Below are 17,366 nucleotides of genomic sequence, written 5' to 3'. Positions count from 1 at the left end.
TTCATCACAGCTGGGCTCAACTGTGCTTCCCTTGCAGACCAATTGCCTCACGTCTTCTAGGCTGGTGACACAGCTCTGGCCTCACCTCTTTCCTGGGAAAGTATATTAACTCTCTCCATGGCAAAAACTGCCACTGAGTCTACATATCCTGACTTCCCTTACCACATGTCAGAGAAATTTCGCCGAAAACTGTTATTTTCTTGGTTAGCAAGGTGAGAATATGGTCCTCGTTCTCCCCTTCAACTCCATAAACTTACATACAATACACGCAAATAGTCCCAGACAAGACAGAAGAAACAATGGACTCTACTCCAGCATAGCAGGTGCCTGTAAATGACACTATATAGGTTCAAGATATATGATAAGGCAAGCAGAATTGTTCAGATAAAGCTATAATCAAACAATCAAAATCATTATAGTAATGTGAGAACCAGCCAGAGAGTACTTGGATATAAATCACTTTGTGTGAGCAGAAACACAAAGGAAATATTACCAAAATGTTGGCTGGTAGCCATCTTAAAAATGGTCAGATTTTTTTTTAGGTGAACCATATGTAAAGACTTGACACTTCTGTCTAACATCTTTTTTTTTTTTTTCCTGAGGATTGCAATATTTTCAGTCAACACTGTGCTTTTTCTGTACATTAAAACATGTATTTATGAGATAGATAACAGATCAATTCCTCATTACTCTTCATAATTTCATCATTATAGCTGCTGTACGTGACTTTTGCAGCTGCAGCATTACACTAATCTGCAAGCAAAGGAGTCTCCTGTTATGATGGAGCCAGCTGAGTGTTCAGAACATGCAAAGATGTTTTGGGTAGTAAATCTGCCTGGACAGAGGCAGGACTGATTCCTAGCAGCCTTGGACTCTGGGGACCATGAGAAGGGCCACGAGAAGGAGAGTTTTTCAAAAGTTGGGACCAAAACCCCTGTATGGCTCCAGGTTTCCCCCCTGTATTGCACTGAATTCACTCAGGAGATCTGATCTGCTGAGGTGACTGCAAAAACATGTCGCTTTGCAGAGATGTGTGAAGCTCACAGCTGTACTTTCTTCCATCAACCTCAGCGTTTTCTAAAGGAGGTCACTTGCAGTGGTTGTGACTCAGGGTCACCCGCAGGAAGCAGCAGGGACAGAGAAGGGCAAGCAGGGGTAGGAGAAGGGGGAAGAGGGCAGTGTCTGGGTCACTCACGGCATGGGGGCATCGGACCTAAGCTGTCCACATTATATGGCAATTAGAAATGCTGTTCCAGTAGCTGCAAGGGTATGTTTCTGTGATTGGCACTCTTCTTTCTGCTCCCTCCTACTTCAAAGGAGAGAGAGCAAAGCTTTCCCCTCTATTCCATCCATACTCCCCTGGGTATCAGCGTGAACCTCAGAGGGCTATCCCCACCATGGCAGGGAGACAGGGGCTGGCTGCCAGCTGTGTTTGGGGAAGAGATGCACCCCAGTGCCCTTGCTAGTTAAGAATGGCAAAGCACCCCCTGGCTTTCAGCTCTGCCTAAGATGCACAGCTCAGCTCTGCGACTACTTTTCAGAAGGTGGGATTTTTGCCTTCATACATCCTGCAACGCACTCACCAAACTACAGCAGAATGATGCAAAATCCAAGAAAGGGCAGTCTTCATGCGTTTGTTAAAATTAATGCTAAACTACAAAAAGTCCCCTTTCTAAGGATGTGGGTATCAACACTTCTTTAAAGCAAACTGCAGTGCACTCTGAACAATGTTCAGAGTCCTGCTGAGGCTTCTGTGGCTAAATTGTACTTTATTCTCTTTCTAACCCACCCACGTACATGTTTTACCAATTTAAACTTTTTATAGATCCTCTTAAGTTCTTCTCTGCTGTGTGATGCTTTTCTCTTAGTATCATACTTGTTTTGTTTTCTGTTTCAGCCCTTGCCCAACTCCAGAGTGCCTTCCTACGTTTGCAAAATGCCATGCAAGATGGTTCCTATGCCTCATTGTGAAACAGGGCTAAAAGAAGGAGCAAGGAAGGAAACAAATGGACTTTTCATTGTGTCAAACCTTTCACTGGCTCTTTACAAAGTAACACTTAGGAGTCTTAGTCCTTGCATAAATTACTGGTTGAAGACATGAAAGGTACTAACGGAATCATACACTAATGAAACCTAAAGCACTTATCACCTGAATAACTCATCACAAAGCAAAAAGCTGTGGACCTACAGTGCTAACTGTACAATTAGGTGCAGGCATACACACCTGCAGTTGTAAAAAGGGCACAGATTACTTACGGATCAATACGATATTGTCTGCTAGGCAGTGATTAAATATATATGCACAAATATGTTTATACAATATGTATATATATGCACATTTAAATAAAATATTTTTCAAACCAGGAACAACCTTTCTGAGTCCTATTATTTTCAGCTATAAAACAACAGCTCATTCCAATGGTTTGTGCATCACTGTTTTTACAAGACAATGTAAGATCAGAATCATGCTAAGCTAATGCATTAATTAACCTTTTAGAACTTCTTCCCCAGCTAAAATTCTTTTTTGTATTTGTGTGGTATAACAAGTCCCTCAACAATTCAAAAATATACTCCCTAGCAAAGCACTATATTTCAGGACTAACAGCAAATCTGAAATCTGAGAAATAAAAAGAAAATGCTGTACTTTCTCTGCTGATAGTTGCTGCCTTCTTATGTAAGATTCCTGTGCTGATTTGAGCTGATTATAAAAGAATAGGAATAGGTTTCCTAGAAAAAATATAAACATTGTTTTAAAGAAAGATACTCCACAGATCTAATATACTAGAGTTGAATTCTCTTTTCAAATTGAAATAATAAAGTAATAATATTTATGTAGAAAAGAGCAATGTGCAAAATGTGTGAGGTTTTTCTATTAAGCAAAATTATTTCTGGCAGTTGCACCACTTGAGATAAGGGACGATGGAGACATGAGGAAATATCTTGGCATCTCTTGGTGTGAGCTTGGAGCTCTGCCTAGCAACATTTCTAAAATGAATCAAAGCTCATCTGGCATCCTGCTTAATCTTCAGCTAATGCATACACTGGGGCTCAGGCTTCCCCTATGTATTATGATGTTACTAACGCTCTAATGACTGTTTCACTCCAGCATTGTATATAAAGTTGTGGATATTTGGGAAGGTATACCCACGGGCAGGGTAACAAACACACCTTCACTGAAAGTCATAGGTTGACCCTCATTTATGTTGACACTAATCACAAAATACATCAGAATATATTAACAGCTTGAGCACAGAAAATAAGGCACATTTCACAGATGTGCCCTAGAGAGTGTACACAGCGCTCCAGAAACAGAGCTGAAGAACGTGGCAGGAGATTCCGTTGAAGAAGGAAGTTGAGTGGAAGATGGGAATGTCCATTTCTGGTTGTGTTTAACTCAGTGTTATAGTTTTCTGAACCCTCCCCAGGACTGCACTGGGACACACAGAAGTCCAGGGAGTCTGTCAAGCCCCAGAATTAGCTGTGTGACACTGGATGGAATATTTTGTTCATATAGAGGGTAGATCATTTTAGAAAATGGCACTGGTTTATTTTCTGCAAAACAAGAAAGACTTGCTTCAGGCAATTAAAGAAAGCAGCAATTGCCCTTTTTATTCTTTCTTCTCCCTGAGGAGATATAAGGCGATGAGTCAACTTTGATTCTCCCTTCAGTCCCAATCTCAGAGAAGCTTCCAAGTATATACTGGGTTCCCAAGGGCAAGAGGCCTTCAAGCAGTTATTTGCGATACTTATCCCTGTGGCTAGTGCTGAAAATTAAAGACACATGATGTTCAGACCCAAAACAACATGCATAGCTTTCCAAAGACAACCAGCTGCTTCACTGGAAACTGCCAGAGCAAACAATTAGGAATTCAGCAAGGTTATCCACACAGCCTGCTTTCTCGACGGATGATTTGGTATTCTTTGTCATGAGGGGAGACAACTTCAATGTTTCAGAGAGGTGATAAAAGTGATTATTCAACACTCATTTTGTCCAGTTGAGGAGGTAAGGGTGTGTATCTATTCAGATAGAAAAAATAACTGAAGCTACATTCTAACTGAGAAATTAGGAGGTTAACCATCACTATCTGAGAGGAATTGACAATGATTTGGATTTTTTTTTTCAAATGGCTTCCTAAATGGAAGTGAGAGAAACAGACATAAATCAAGTTGTCAAATTAATTTTCTTCCAGCTAAGCTTCATGTAAGTCTAGATACCACTTTGCTGATGTGGTCCAATTGCAACAAAAGCGACAATATAGCATGTGTAACAACTCCACCGCTGTAGTCAAATTAACAGAGAGAGAGAGACTGTAGATTTGTCTCTGCTCAGGAGAATCACTCCAGATTTACCTGAACAGGACTTAGAATTGAAATTTTCCCATACAGTGATCCATATCACAAGCATGTGAAAGAACTCCAAACTTTACATTACTAAACTTCCCAGCAGTATAATATTTCTGTGTAGCATCTTTTCAGCTTCAGATGCACTTGTGCATCTGTCAGTACACTGTGCTTCTGCCAGTGAATATCTCTTCTTGTACTTTGGCTAGGCAATTGATGATTATTGACTAAAGCCTACAAAATTGAAATAACTCCACAGTTCAACAAGTATTTCAGTATCCTAGTGGAAATTGTGGAAAATGCTACAGAAACATGAACAGAATAAGTTGTTGGGCACAGCTTTAAAGTCCTATAAAAACTGTTGCTGGAACATTACAATACAGGCTGAAAAAGACGAAGATTTTTAAAAAAGGACATACTTAACAAGGTTAGGAACACATGCACTCTGTATCAGTTACATATCAGATGTTCAAAGGAGCATCAGCTTCTTCACCTACGGATGGCAAAGAGTCTGGATGTCAACCTTGTCTAAACCTTGTCTAACTCTTGACCTAGACAGTGACCAGACCTTGGGAAGGCATGCCTTTCTACACAATTTCTAAATTTCCCTGTTCTATCTGGGCAGAACGCTCTCAGAAAAATAATACTTTGTACAAAGCTGTTACACGCTCCTTGTTATTTCATTGAGTGTTATCTTGCCTTGAGAAGTCATACTGAATATTCCACCTCCAGTTTTACAGTTTAGTTCTTGGAAATGAAAATCTTATTTGATATGTTACAATAATACTCTCACAGGAGTCTAAATGCAAATAAACAAGTAGAGTGCACACAGACAGAGGTTTAGCAAAAACAACTTTTACATTTCTAGCTGTCCAAATATTGTTGGTTTGAAAAATCATCTCATAAGTGAGTATTATGGTATGTGTATTCCCCCAAAAGCGATAAAAAAAAATAAAAAAAAAATCAAATAAGCCAAAGTAGGGAATGAGAGAGCCAAAATATAAAGGACTGGAAGATAATAATATTAATAAAAATGATTTTATCCCTATCCATCTATAACTAATCTATAATTTTATAGATATAGCTAGATGAAAAAAGATGAAAAGATAGGAAGGAGAAAAACATATTAGTGTTCAAGATAAGATATCACTAAAGAGCAGACGTCGCTGAGTGGCTGATCTTCATAGCTTTTCTTGAAGACCTAGATCCTTTTAAGTGATCTTAACGTAATAAAACCAGCAACTTAATACCTGTTCAGCACACATTTGAACCTGCCTTTTACTGAGGCAGTTGTGATTTCTGATCAGAATCACTTTTTTTTTCTTCCCTCTTCTGCTAATAACATTGTGTATATATCTGAATGGTTCTATGGAAAATACAGGTTTTAAATTACTGGGAGAGGGGGAATTGACAATTCAGATGAACTCTGTGAATATTTGAAAACTAAATACTCTTTACAGAGTTTACTGAGAACTTGGACTTCAAGATGTTATTCTTAAACTGAACTTTCTTAAACAGATTATTTGGTAGTTTTAGAAAATCAACATAGGACCAAACAGGCCATCTTTTCTTTTCTAGAGTAGTACCTCTGAGCAAAGGTGGAAAAATATGTAGTATTTTTTAAGGGATTTTTTTTTCTGAATAGTGCAGAAAGAGTTGTAGATACTATATTTGTAAGCAGACAATGATGTTTTCCAGTAAACCTTTCAGAAGCATTAAATTCACTCTATGAAAACTTCTAAAACTTGGACTTTTCCTGTGAGCATATGATATACAACTTAATAACAACAACAAAAAACAACAAAGAACCCAATCAAAATCCAAACCACAAAGCAATAATAAAAGCCCATTCAGTAGGAGGTATACTGCAAGTAGGATCTGTTTCTAGAAAATGAAAAACAGCTTTGCACTCTTTCTCTGCGTACATACAATGCTGAAGCATGCACTTTGGATGCCTCTGTCTGAATATGCTACATTCTGGCAATATGGCAAGAAGCCAATAAGATAATACACATCATGAGATCATATTTTGTAAATCAGAACTTTCCCAAAGAGCATTAGTGACATAATAGATTTAGAAATTAGTAAAAAATATCAGTAGTTTCCATCTCTAAGAGCTTGTTTTATCTTTATACCTATAATCTAAGGCTATACGAAATTCATAAAAGTTGTGAGTGCAACAGTTAAAACAGCACTGAAGAACTGGACTGGATCACCACTTTAGGGACCTGGATGACTAGCTCTGAATGCAAATGTAAATTGAAAAAAAGCAGTCTGTGTTATATAACCGTAAATCTGGAACAACACTTCTGATGCTGCTGGAAATCCTGCGAAATTATAGAAATATAGCAGAGCTCAAAGTCTGCCCAAAATCACTGTAATGCTATAATTCATTCTTCAACTGCAAGAGAATATAAGTATTTACCAGTACAGGAGCAGCAAAAACAGATTGAAATTCATTAAAAGAGTAAATTGTTTAACAGAAGAAAAAAAAAACCCACAAAGATATTCAGAGATTGAAAGTTCTGCCATTACAAACTCTAACAATTAACATTTTTTTTTTCATTTTCTTTCAAATGTCTCACACAGCTAGGCTTACAAGCAGGCTATATTCTTAAATTGCCTCTATATGTAATACTTACAGAAAAATAAAGGCTACAAACAATGAAGCATAATTAAAATCTTTCGAAAAATGCCTGTGCAAGTACCTATGGTTAAATTATTTTATCTTTAGTTTGAGGCAGTAAGTTTCCCAGGATTCTATGTACCTACATTATCATATGGATCAAAGTGCCGGGCATGTAAAATGAGAAACAGCCTAGTACAAAACCGACAGGGTTAATCCATGGTATACACTTTTCCATCACAGCAAATGCTGTTTCTGTGCAGTGAGCCATCAGTAATCTCAGTCCTTTTTCCTGTAAATAATACAACCCTAGTTAGACCAATTCATGCTTTCAGGGTTACAGTACTTTAGTTAGTCCTGTACTTTAGACTTATCTGCAAAACTGCATTCTGATGGATTTTATGAAGATGCAACAAAAAATATTGTTATGTGTTCATGGTGCAGTTCCAAAGCCATAGAGCTTTAATCCCCTGATGGCTAAATACGCTGAACTTCACAGTTTCTCTACAACTTCAGAACATTGTTTTTGTCTGATATTTTAAAATCACCACAAATAAGTGCTCCTTTGTAGCAAATATTTAGTCAAGTGAATGCGTTTGTTTGTTTGTTTGCTTTTTAATTACTGTCACTGCAGAGTTCCAAAATATGGTAAGAAAGTTGTAAAAATAACAATTGCAGTGTCCATCAATTAAGTTACCAGTGCTGGTAACTTAGACCTGTAACCCCTGTGCAAAAAGCTTGTGGACCAAAGTGAAAAAAATAGTTCATAAAGTTTTAACTTGACATACATCACTTATTTGAATCTGAGCCAAGCTCACAGAGCTCACTTTAAAAAATACGTCAATCTGTGAGATATTGCACCTGAATTATCTATTGCCTTCATAGCTTGGCCATCATTTGGTACTATCAGTCGCATAAGCTCTTGCTTTTTCATACGATTACCAATAAGACCTCTTCTTTTGGCTGCAAGAGACAGTAATGTGCAACATGTCATTAAAAGGCTGTGATTTACACTGATCTTTGCCAATGATTAATTGTGTTAGTTATCTTGGATTCCCCAGGATCACTACTAGCATGAGAAAATTTTCAGCCTACGTAGGCTGTTAAGGAGACATTCACCTGCATGGGTCCTCTCTTGGTAGAGTGAAAGGGCTGTGAGTAGCACATAAGACTGTAATCTAGGTTTCACCATCCCTTTAATTTTCTGTCACATCTCTTATTCTCCTTATTTGTATTCATCATGCACAGCAAAATTGTTCTCTTCAAAGAAAAAATAAGGATCTTCCTTAATTAGACACCTTCTCTCAAATCAAAGCAAATTTTCAATAAGCTGGCAAGCAATACAAAACTTCTAACAACATCCTAAAGAAGAAAAGTATATTTCTCGCCAACCCTCAGTGAGCTGGAGCCCACTTTGAGAACCTAGTTAGCTTCCAGCTTTGCAAGCTACTGAAATATTTTTGGCTCTGGACTGTAATCAGAGAAAATGAACAAAAGGGAAAACAATTATCATAGCAGGTTTGTTTCTGCATTTTAAATCTTGCCAGCTCCTTCAGTTCTGCAGACTGACACCTTTTCAGACTTAGTCTTTGTGATAAAAACTCTTTGCTGTGTTTACAGGACCAGCTGAGTGGCAAATTGCCACTACAAGAGGATCGATGGATAGGGCTTACATCCCTGCTCTTGTAGCAAACCGCCCACCTGGCTCATGAACTTCCTGTGTGGTTTTGCCTTTGCGTTTGTAGTTTGATCTTTATTGCAGTCTAAATCTTCCCTAAAGATGGAGACTTTCACCTCAAAACTGGCAGAGCAGTTTTTATTTCTCCCATAGTCATACAGAAAAAAATATCTAGGCTTTGAAAAAAAGCTCATTAGCTCTTCCAAAAGGACTTCCGCTCCTTTTAGGGGCAGTTGCTTTAAACATATTAAGCAGTAGTCAGTGAAAGGAGATGGAGGAAAAAGGTTTGAAATTAATTAAGGCCTAGAGCATAATGAAGGAAAAAAAATCACATTAGAGATGTTTTTTGGGGCACTGCTTCTGTTCAGTCTTTCTCTGGGGTTTCATTCTTCCAACAGAAGCCCAGCTGCCATTTACACATTCTGTCTACTCCATGATATTCTCCAGATGAGGTGCCCAGTGCCCCCTGGCCAACTTTCAGAAAAGGCTCAAAGAATCTGAGCAATTTTTGCAAAGGTTTGAGGATCCACACAGACTTCATGAAGCCAAGGTCTTCTCTCCTGCAATGGATTCTGATGTTGCTGAGAGTAAGGAAGGAGCAAAAGTATTAATCTAGGCTACTTCAGAAAGAGGTATGCTAGACTCAGAAGATGCCTGACCATTTTAAATTCTTGAATCAAACTTGGCACCTTACAATATTCATAGGACACGGGGCACTTCTTGCAGGCAATATATATTGCAAGTGCTGCCTTTGTAGAAGTTTGAAGAATGTGAGGATAGGTGAGATTTAAAAACCCGATTTGTAAATATGAAAACAAGAAGATCAAATTTTAATAAGAGGAAGAAGAAGGAGGAGAATAAGTAGTGCAACTTTCTCTGAATCAGGTCAAAGTTCTAAGGCTTTTTACTCTTATCTGAATGGGATCAGCTTTTTCTTGTTGGCACAGTGATATGCAAAAATAATTGTATTAGACACTCACACAATCTGTTTGTACCAACTAGTACTTTGCAATACTATATATCAGCATTCCTCTCAAAGATCTTTCCTAAACAGTGAGTAATCTGAAAAAGGAGCACATGGAATTTTACTCCAGCTGAGAAACCAAAGAGGAGTCACATGAATGTTCACTCCCACATTATATGGGAGGGGGCAGCAGAGACACTGACATTTACTCAAGCTGAAACTCTGCTTCAGTCCTGTGCATCAATTCTTGTGGAATTAATTCACTGTACAAGGCACCTGTTACGTGCTTTGTATTTTGAATATGTTGTGTGATGTAGCTTGCTATTGGTGTGTCTAGAGATATCCTGAAGTGGAGCAAACAAACACCACCAACAAAACAAAACAAACAAAAAAACCTCAACCAACTTGTGACTTGAAAAGGTCAGAAATTAAAATCTAGCAGTGCTAATAACAAACAAAGTTAGAGCTGCTCTCCCATTCTTTTCTTTTTAATAAACTACTGGAAGAGCAGGTCCAAGAGCTATGATGAAAGCATTTGTAAAAGTTACTTACAGATAGCATTGAAACCCAAAGGTAGGTGTAATCAAGTGGATAAGGGCTCCCTCTGTGCAGAGATATTCCCTGTCACAGGACTCGAACAGAGTGCCACAGTGAAAGGTGCCAGCAGTGGGAGGAAGCACATAAAACAAATTAGCCCTCTCCCCTTTCCACCAGTAAATCCGTCTGGTAACAGCTGTTACCTATCCAGTTTATACAATCTCTTCTCCAAAATCTTTGATGTTCAGAAGACTGGAAAATCTAATCGTGTCTTGGGACAGAGAATAACAAAAATATTGAGAGAGTAATAAAAACACAAACAATTCTCTTACTGCAATACTTGCTGAGAAAGTTCTCCAGATCTGGTTAGCTAGCAAACTCTTTTATAAGCCACTCATGAATGGATGAAATTTACTATTCATGGTTATGGAAATAAAAAAGGAAGGACTTGCTTCATTCAGCAATCTTGAGAACAATGATATATTTTCATTTGCTTTGCTAAGGACAACTTGAAAATGAGAGCATTGAGGCTTCATTTGAAAGTCTTCAGCTTACAAAGCCAGGGCACAGTTTAGCCCATTAGCCCGGGGGCCTGATTCTCCGTTACATCAGCTCTAATAGAATTGCACTTGTGCAACAACGGCGATAATGAAATAAATAGGTCATAATATCTCTGGGTGCTACTATGTGACCAAAACAGCTGGATACACCATACGCCACGAGGTCTGTGGAAAGGCATCAAATGTGGAGCAGCTTGGCTGCTGGCTGCCATGCCATGCCATGGCTTCCCAGGCTGAGAGGCGGCTTTCCTCCAGAAGAGGCAACCACATGCTGGGAATGACATAACTCCTGCCTTAAGTGCTGATACAATGGCTTGAGGTATGCTACTCATGACATATGCCCTACAGTAGCTAAATGAGGAACGAGAGTCCTCCTCTGTCACTTTTGCCCCAGACAAAAAGTGGATTTATGCAGACAGGCACCACTTGTGACATGTAAACAGGATGCAGCGCATCGCCATACCCAGGTGGGTGCACCAGGCTATCCAGCCACTCAGGTCGCACAGGGCTTGGCAAAGAGCATGAACAGCAGCTCCTCCTGGAAAAAAGAGGGACCATGCCAGTCTCCAGACACCTGTTGAAACCAAACTGTAAGAGTCAGGTTAGGAGTGCTGATACCTGTTCCTTGTGTGCGAATGCTGCAGGCACACCTGTGGTACCTGGCGGAGTTGGTAAAACAGCTTGTGCAGAGGGGACCCACTCTCACTGCTGTGAAACAGGAAGAGCACTCATACCAAATCTGACATGCAAAGTGGGAGAGAGAATATTAATTTTAAATGCAAATTTCAAAGCTCTCCCTGCATCACCGTGCCATTTGCCTGTGGCTCCTGTGCACACAAATCTCCCCAGAGAGGCGCCTTAGTCACTTGTCAAAGCATAACCTCCAAGAGCTATTTTTCCAGTTTGGAGATTATTCAGCACAAACTCTCAGCCTAACTATATGGCCATTGGTTTACTTTTCTTTTAAATCACTACAAAATTTTTCTCTGCTTTTGAGGGGGAGAAAAATAAAAGGGGGGCTGATGCATTTTAAATTTTAAAGGAAAGAACCCCTCCAAAGTATGAAATATTTCAAAGACAGACTTATGCAGTTTGTGAAACTTGTGAGTGTCTGCTGTTTATAATTTGTACCACACTCTGCCTCCTTCACCCTCTGACACAAAACAAGAAAACTGGATTCAAAATGAGATTGCACCATGGTGAATTCATTCCTTGAATTGCATCGTATGTTTCAGCAATACACAGCGTGGGAACACGTCGATTAGCTCTCGCTTTGAAGAAATTGGATTTGCAAAGGTCAGCAGTGGCTCGGCCCATTTCTCAGCAGATCTTTGGCTTGCTTTTCATCCCAGGGCTAGCAGGGAGAAGGTCAGAGAGGAACGACAAAAAGAACGAGCTTTTTGAAGCAAGCCCAAAGAATTTGACCATGCTCACAGTAGTGCAGAGGTTTCTTTTGCTACTGAAGAGGTAGTTTTAAAATAAAATTTAAAGGAATAAGTTTCTGGGTTTACTTTACATATTAAACAATTCATTATTTTGGTATAAAATAAAAATGCTTTTGAGTTTAACTCTCAGTCTGGCTAGAGTTTGTGAAACTAATTTGCAGAAACAGCCTGCTCCCCCTGCATCTCTCTTGCTGTGTGAAAGGGAGTAGCCAGGCTGGAAAAAAAAGGTGGAAAGATGAAAAACCTCAGCCCCCAGTGGAAGTTCTAAACCTCAGGAGTTTGTGCACTGTATTTTTCTCTGAAAACACGTTTTCCAGTTGTTTAACTTGCTCCCATGCCAGCTTACTGAGACAGTAAGCTTCATTACCCTTTCTAGCCGGAAAACTCACAAAATATTTTGGCCACCCTCCACACCTTATTAACATAAACTGGAGTTTCCTACCACTGCTGGCAGAGCAAGGTGCTGGGAACGTGTGATCACGGTGTTTCGGCAGCTGTCGCTGAGGTTAGCACTAGGCCTGTGGTGGAGGGCTTCTCCTGGATCCCGAACAGTGGTTTGCTGTGGGCACTTACGCCAGGAAGCCGCAAAAGAGGGGAGGAGGTGGGAAAAAAAGAAACAAGGGCAGGTTAGAGAGGAATCCAAGGAAACCTAAGCAAGCCTAAGTTTCTTCACCTGTTCATATTAAATATCGCTTGCAGAAATGTAGCACATACAGTCCAAGAAATGTCTCCTAGAAATCTGGGAATAATGGGCTTGTTTGCTCCATTTGTGTATTTTTTTTTCAGCAGGTCACTTTGTATGTCTCAGTTTCTCTGGTGCAAGGAGAGAGTAGAGAGAATGGCTCTAACTGCTGTTGCAGGTCTCTGCGAGCTGTAAAAAATTGCTTTTCCCTGTTTTCCAACAAATAACATTGCAGTATTCCAGCATAATTTATATATAATTTAGAAAGTATCCAAATCACAGAAAGCCAATTTCCAATGTACTATAGGTTCCTGTAATGTACTAGCACTGATCCAGGTGAATTTTCTATGACATTAACTGAGCAAAAGCTGAATGCCAGTCTTTGCCTGGTCTGATTTATTCATCTCAGAGAATTCCTTCCCAAGCCTGTCCCAGGCACTCCTGGAGGCTGGGCTGCTGTAGAAGGTGCCTGCAGCAACACTGCAGAGCTTGGGAAACCTTCTGGAATGAAGCATTTATAGGATGTGTAAAAGAGGTGTAGGGCAGAGCAGTTCAGAAAGATGAAAAGAGAGTGGCTATCATCAAAAAGACAGATGAGTGATGTTTCAGTGACCTAAAAAGGAAGTAATAAATGCTGGTTTTAGGCTTTCAGTGGGGAAATGGCTTGTTCACCTACTGCTGCGTAACTACACCAGGTTTTCCCAACATCTCATCATCTCCATGAAAGAAGGAGTCTATGGAGGGCTTGTAACAATCCTGCCAAGGAGATTGTGCCAGCTACCCTTCAAGTACTATGTTAACAAGTATCCGGGAGTACCCTGAAGTTTCTCATTACCTCACATACCAACAACTCTTCTGCTGAGCCTTCACTTCCCAGTTAAAAATGTAGAGGAAAATAAAGGATTTGAGTAAGGTTCCCCTGCTAAGGGAATCTCTCTTCAGAAACAGATTCTATAGTTCTAGCACTTTGTGCTAAATAGGGGAGCCCATCCAGAGGTTTGGTTCCAGCCTCTCTACAAGGAACGTATTTTTTAATTGGACTGACTTCCGCATAATATGACCTGTAGAAACTTGTCATTTATGAATACACAAGTCCATAAATGTAAATTTTGCATCTGTGTACATGCAGGTAAATAAGTATCTAATACACAGAATTTAGGCATATGGAGTATCTGGATTACCTATGCACAGCCGTTCATATTCTGCCAACAAATCCAAGTATCTTCTTTGTATTTAGCATCCTCTTGCCTATTTACATTTTTAACACACTCTATTTTTGTTTTCTATCAACACTCACTTCAGCTTCCTTCAGTGAAGAAAGGTGCACTCACTATACCTTTCACATAAGAACAAGCTTAGTAACTGAAAACACAAAGTGTTGGTTTTAGTGTGTTTTTTTTTCCAAAAACAAAGCAATGAAAGTCAGAAGGTTAAACAACTACAGTTGAGGCTACCTTGCTGAGCTGCAATAAAAAAGAAGGAAAAAAAAAAAAAGAAAAAAGAAAAAGACTGGTCCAAACACACATTTTTTTATTAAAAAAGAATGTGCATAAATAACAGCTGCTGACCATGTAGTCATTCTTTTTATGAGGTGTTTCCCTATACCCATGTATGATTTCCACATATAAATTCCCTGTTGGTCTGAAAACTGCTCACATGAAACTGGTGTTTTTCTTAATAAATTGTCCACAGGATCTGTATTTCATCTTGGACATAAAAAGTTCATTACGGAAAAAAAGCATCCCAGTGTCCTGGTGGAAAGCAATGCCAGGCACTATCCAGGCTAAAAAAAGATCTGGCTGCATAGCCTTTGTTTCCTGCTTTTCTACTTAATTATTTTCCATAATTTAATAAAATTCAATATAACATTGCATACAATAACAGTGCCTGTGGTAACAAACATCTAGTCCAAGGCAGAGAAAAACAATCCTGTTTCACTGAGGATTTCACTGTGCTAAATTTTGTTTCCTTTAAAATTGTCTAGGAGAGGGAAGAGGCACCTAGCTTTAAAACAGTCTGTCTCTGAGCACAGAAACCCTGAAGAACCCAGAAAGAGCCTGTTTGATCAGATGCTCTCAAGCCATGTAGCTCCAAGTCTGCTTACCAGGGTCTTCTCACTGCGGAAAATCACTGGAACCGGAATCAGATATTCTGTATGGGGGGCTCAGTTGTAAATCTAAGAAAGAAATAAAAACATGAAATTGTGAAAAATTGGCTCCAGTGCAGACGTGAAAATAAAAATCTACATGTGTCACTCTCTGTTACTCCATGTAGAAAAGAGGCAATGCAAAACTAAACAGGATGGTCATTAAGGGTCACCTACTCCCTTTAGTATGGAAGTGCAGTTATCTCCTGAATAAACCCATGAATTCGGCAGAGACTGAGTGAAGAATGTGCTCCTAAGAGATTCCTGCTTCTAGAGAAAAATGCTTGGTTTGACAAACTGCTGGATGTGCATCAAAATGTGACAGACGGGCCAATTTTTGCCAGGCTTCACTGAAATAGTGTAGCAGAGTGTAGTCCCCAAAAGCACAGTCGCTTTCATTCCCATAATTCACTTTCATCTGTCTTTTTCAAAACCTTCCCTAATTAAGCTTAATTGCCATGCAGTCACACATTAGTGCAGCATTCTGTCCACTTACAGACCACCCATAAAATGTTTCATAGCATTAATCCTGGAAAGTGGTAGATTGCTTGTTTTGTTTTGTTTTCTAATGTGCCTAAGTGCCTATAATGCATAGTGATGGCTTTCTGGAACTGATACTTGACTCTGATTATCACAAAAAGATTCTTAGTTTATATCAGAAAATTAGTGAGGTCAGAAGGGTGTTTGTGTTTGGGGAAAAACAAGCAGCTGTGATGATTTGGAATCTAATGTCTTTGGTGTGGAACTCAGACGTGGGGATTCCCATCTCTTTGTAATATTCAATTCCTTAGGACAGTTATGGGGCAGACTACAACAACTGGATACTCTCAGCTTTTGTGAGTTAGCTAGGTTCTCTGCATCACTTAATGTCTCAGTGACTTAGACTCATAATAAGCGATGATTTGGTTACCAGTGAAACCCATGAAAACTATCCTTAGAACTGAGCAAAGGTCTAGTCTGGAGGATGCCACTAAATTTGTAGGAGCTGATCCATAGCAGAGTGTTTAGAAATAGTAAAACAACAGCAACACAGAATCACAAGGAACTCAACTGAAATGTTCCCACAAGCAGCTGATAGTTCATCTCTAAAAGTACAGCTTACTAGAGTGTAGCAGCTCTCATACCTTTGAAGTCAAGATGTTCTCCAAATTTCTAGGATGGTCAAGCAAAAACAGCAAGTACCAGGTATCTCAGAAGAAAGCCACTCCAAAGATGCTTCCAGACAGAAATGCTTAGTCAAGCTGGGTGGGCTGAAAATTCACATGGCCACAGGTACAATGATAAATAAGACAAGCAGAAAGTAGTGCTGGATAATACAATCAGAACTTTCATATCAGTCTGATAAGACCACATTTTATAGAATTGAGATTCAACATGAGGGAACTCCAGCCTTGCTGAGTGTTGAGAGCTGGAGTTCACAGAACATGACTAAAAATTTCATTTATCATTTGCTCTGGCTACTCTTTCTTATGTTTTCTAGGCACAACAGGGCAATGCCAGTACCTTTGCCACTGCTAGAAACACTTCTCTTCATCCAGAAATGACAAAGAGAAAGGGAAGAACAAAATTCAGGTCCAAGTTAATATTTCTAAATTATTAAGAAGTTATTAAGTTGCATCTAGTCCCTTATAAAGCTTTCAAGCTTTGAGGGATGTATATGTTGGACAGGGAAAAGTAAAAGGACAAATACCAAGAACTGTCTAACCAGCACGGACTAGTTACATATGTAATTTATTAGCTAAATTTGTCCAAACTACACAGTACTAGAGATGCACGTTCTTTGAAAAAAGTAAGAACATGTTATGCATGTGAGGCGAATGTAAAATAGAGAACAGGAGACACACATGTTATTGCCTGTGAGCCCAGAGGCAAGTTCTGATGCTGATTTAATATTTTAACGTCAGGGAAAATAATTCTCTTCAGTCACACCTTTGTGAATTTCAAAACTGAGCAAAACAAGTCTCTCCTAGTATGATTTGAATAAAAATGCACACATTTCATTTGTATTTTGTTTGACAAAAGCTAGAAAAGTTCAAGTGACACAAAGTTTCATTTAAAATTTCTTTCTTAAAAGTCATAGAAAAAAATAACTAAATAAATAAAAAATTAAAAATACCCCTCACTGTTATCTATGTTGACACTATCTCTGTGCCTTATTTACTACCCAGCCCTAGCTTTCTTTCTGGGTGGGACTGGCACAAGGTAAACACTCATGTGCAAACCGAAATGACAAGCAAGCAAGCAAACCAGAGTAAAGAAATAAAAAAATGTGTACTCGTTCTCCCAGCTACGCTGCAGGACACTGAGGGTATCATAGCTGCAACCGAGTTAGTCCTAGAATTTTAGTACGTCCTAATAGAGGAAATCTGACATATATTATTAAACAG

General features: G+C 39.1%; 2 protein-coding genes across 3 annotated transcripts in view; one reads left to right on the top strand and one right to left on the bottom strand.

Moving 5' to 3' along the window:
* LOC308192509 (uncharacterized protein) overlaps window positions 1–2,648 on the top strand; it is a 128,212-nt gene extending 125,564 nt beyond the window's left edge. For both annotated transcript variants that reach the window (XR_013948862.1, XM_080586144.1), the window contains one exon: window positions 1,898–2,648. Coding sequence is in view for 1 of the 2 variants with exons in the window: in XM_080586144.1 (XP_080442270.1) it covers window positions 1,898–1,982 (85 nt within the window). In the remaining variant the exon portion in view is untranslated. The remainder of the gene's footprint in view (window positions 1–1,897) is intronic.
* The window catches only part of LOC308192506 (uncharacterized protein), a 72,039-nt gene that overhangs the window by 19,261 nt on the left and 35,412 nt on the right, over window positions 1–17,366 (bottom strand). Inside the window, exons 9-14 of the mRNA XM_080586140.1 lie at window positions 16,104–16,229; window positions 14,938–15,009; window positions 11,325–12,719; window positions 11,170–11,244; window positions 10,162–10,417; window positions 7,114–9,953 (exon numbers count right to left, since the gene is read on the bottom strand). The gene's annotated coding sequence lies outside the window, so the exon portion shown is untranslated. The remainder of the gene's footprint in view (window positions 1–7,113; window positions 9,954–10,161; window positions 10,418–11,169; window positions 11,245–11,324; window positions 12,720–14,937; window positions 15,010–16,103; window positions 16,230–17,366) is intronic.

This window comes from Anser brachyrhynchus, assembly GCF_964034855.1.
Source record: "Anser brachyrhynchus genome assembly, chromosome: 3".
Classification (NCBI taxonomy): Eukaryota; Metazoa; Chordata; class Aves; order Anseriformes; family Anatidae; genus Anser; species Anser brachyrhynchus.
This window is presented reverse-complemented; position numbering and strand designations above follow the sequence as displayed.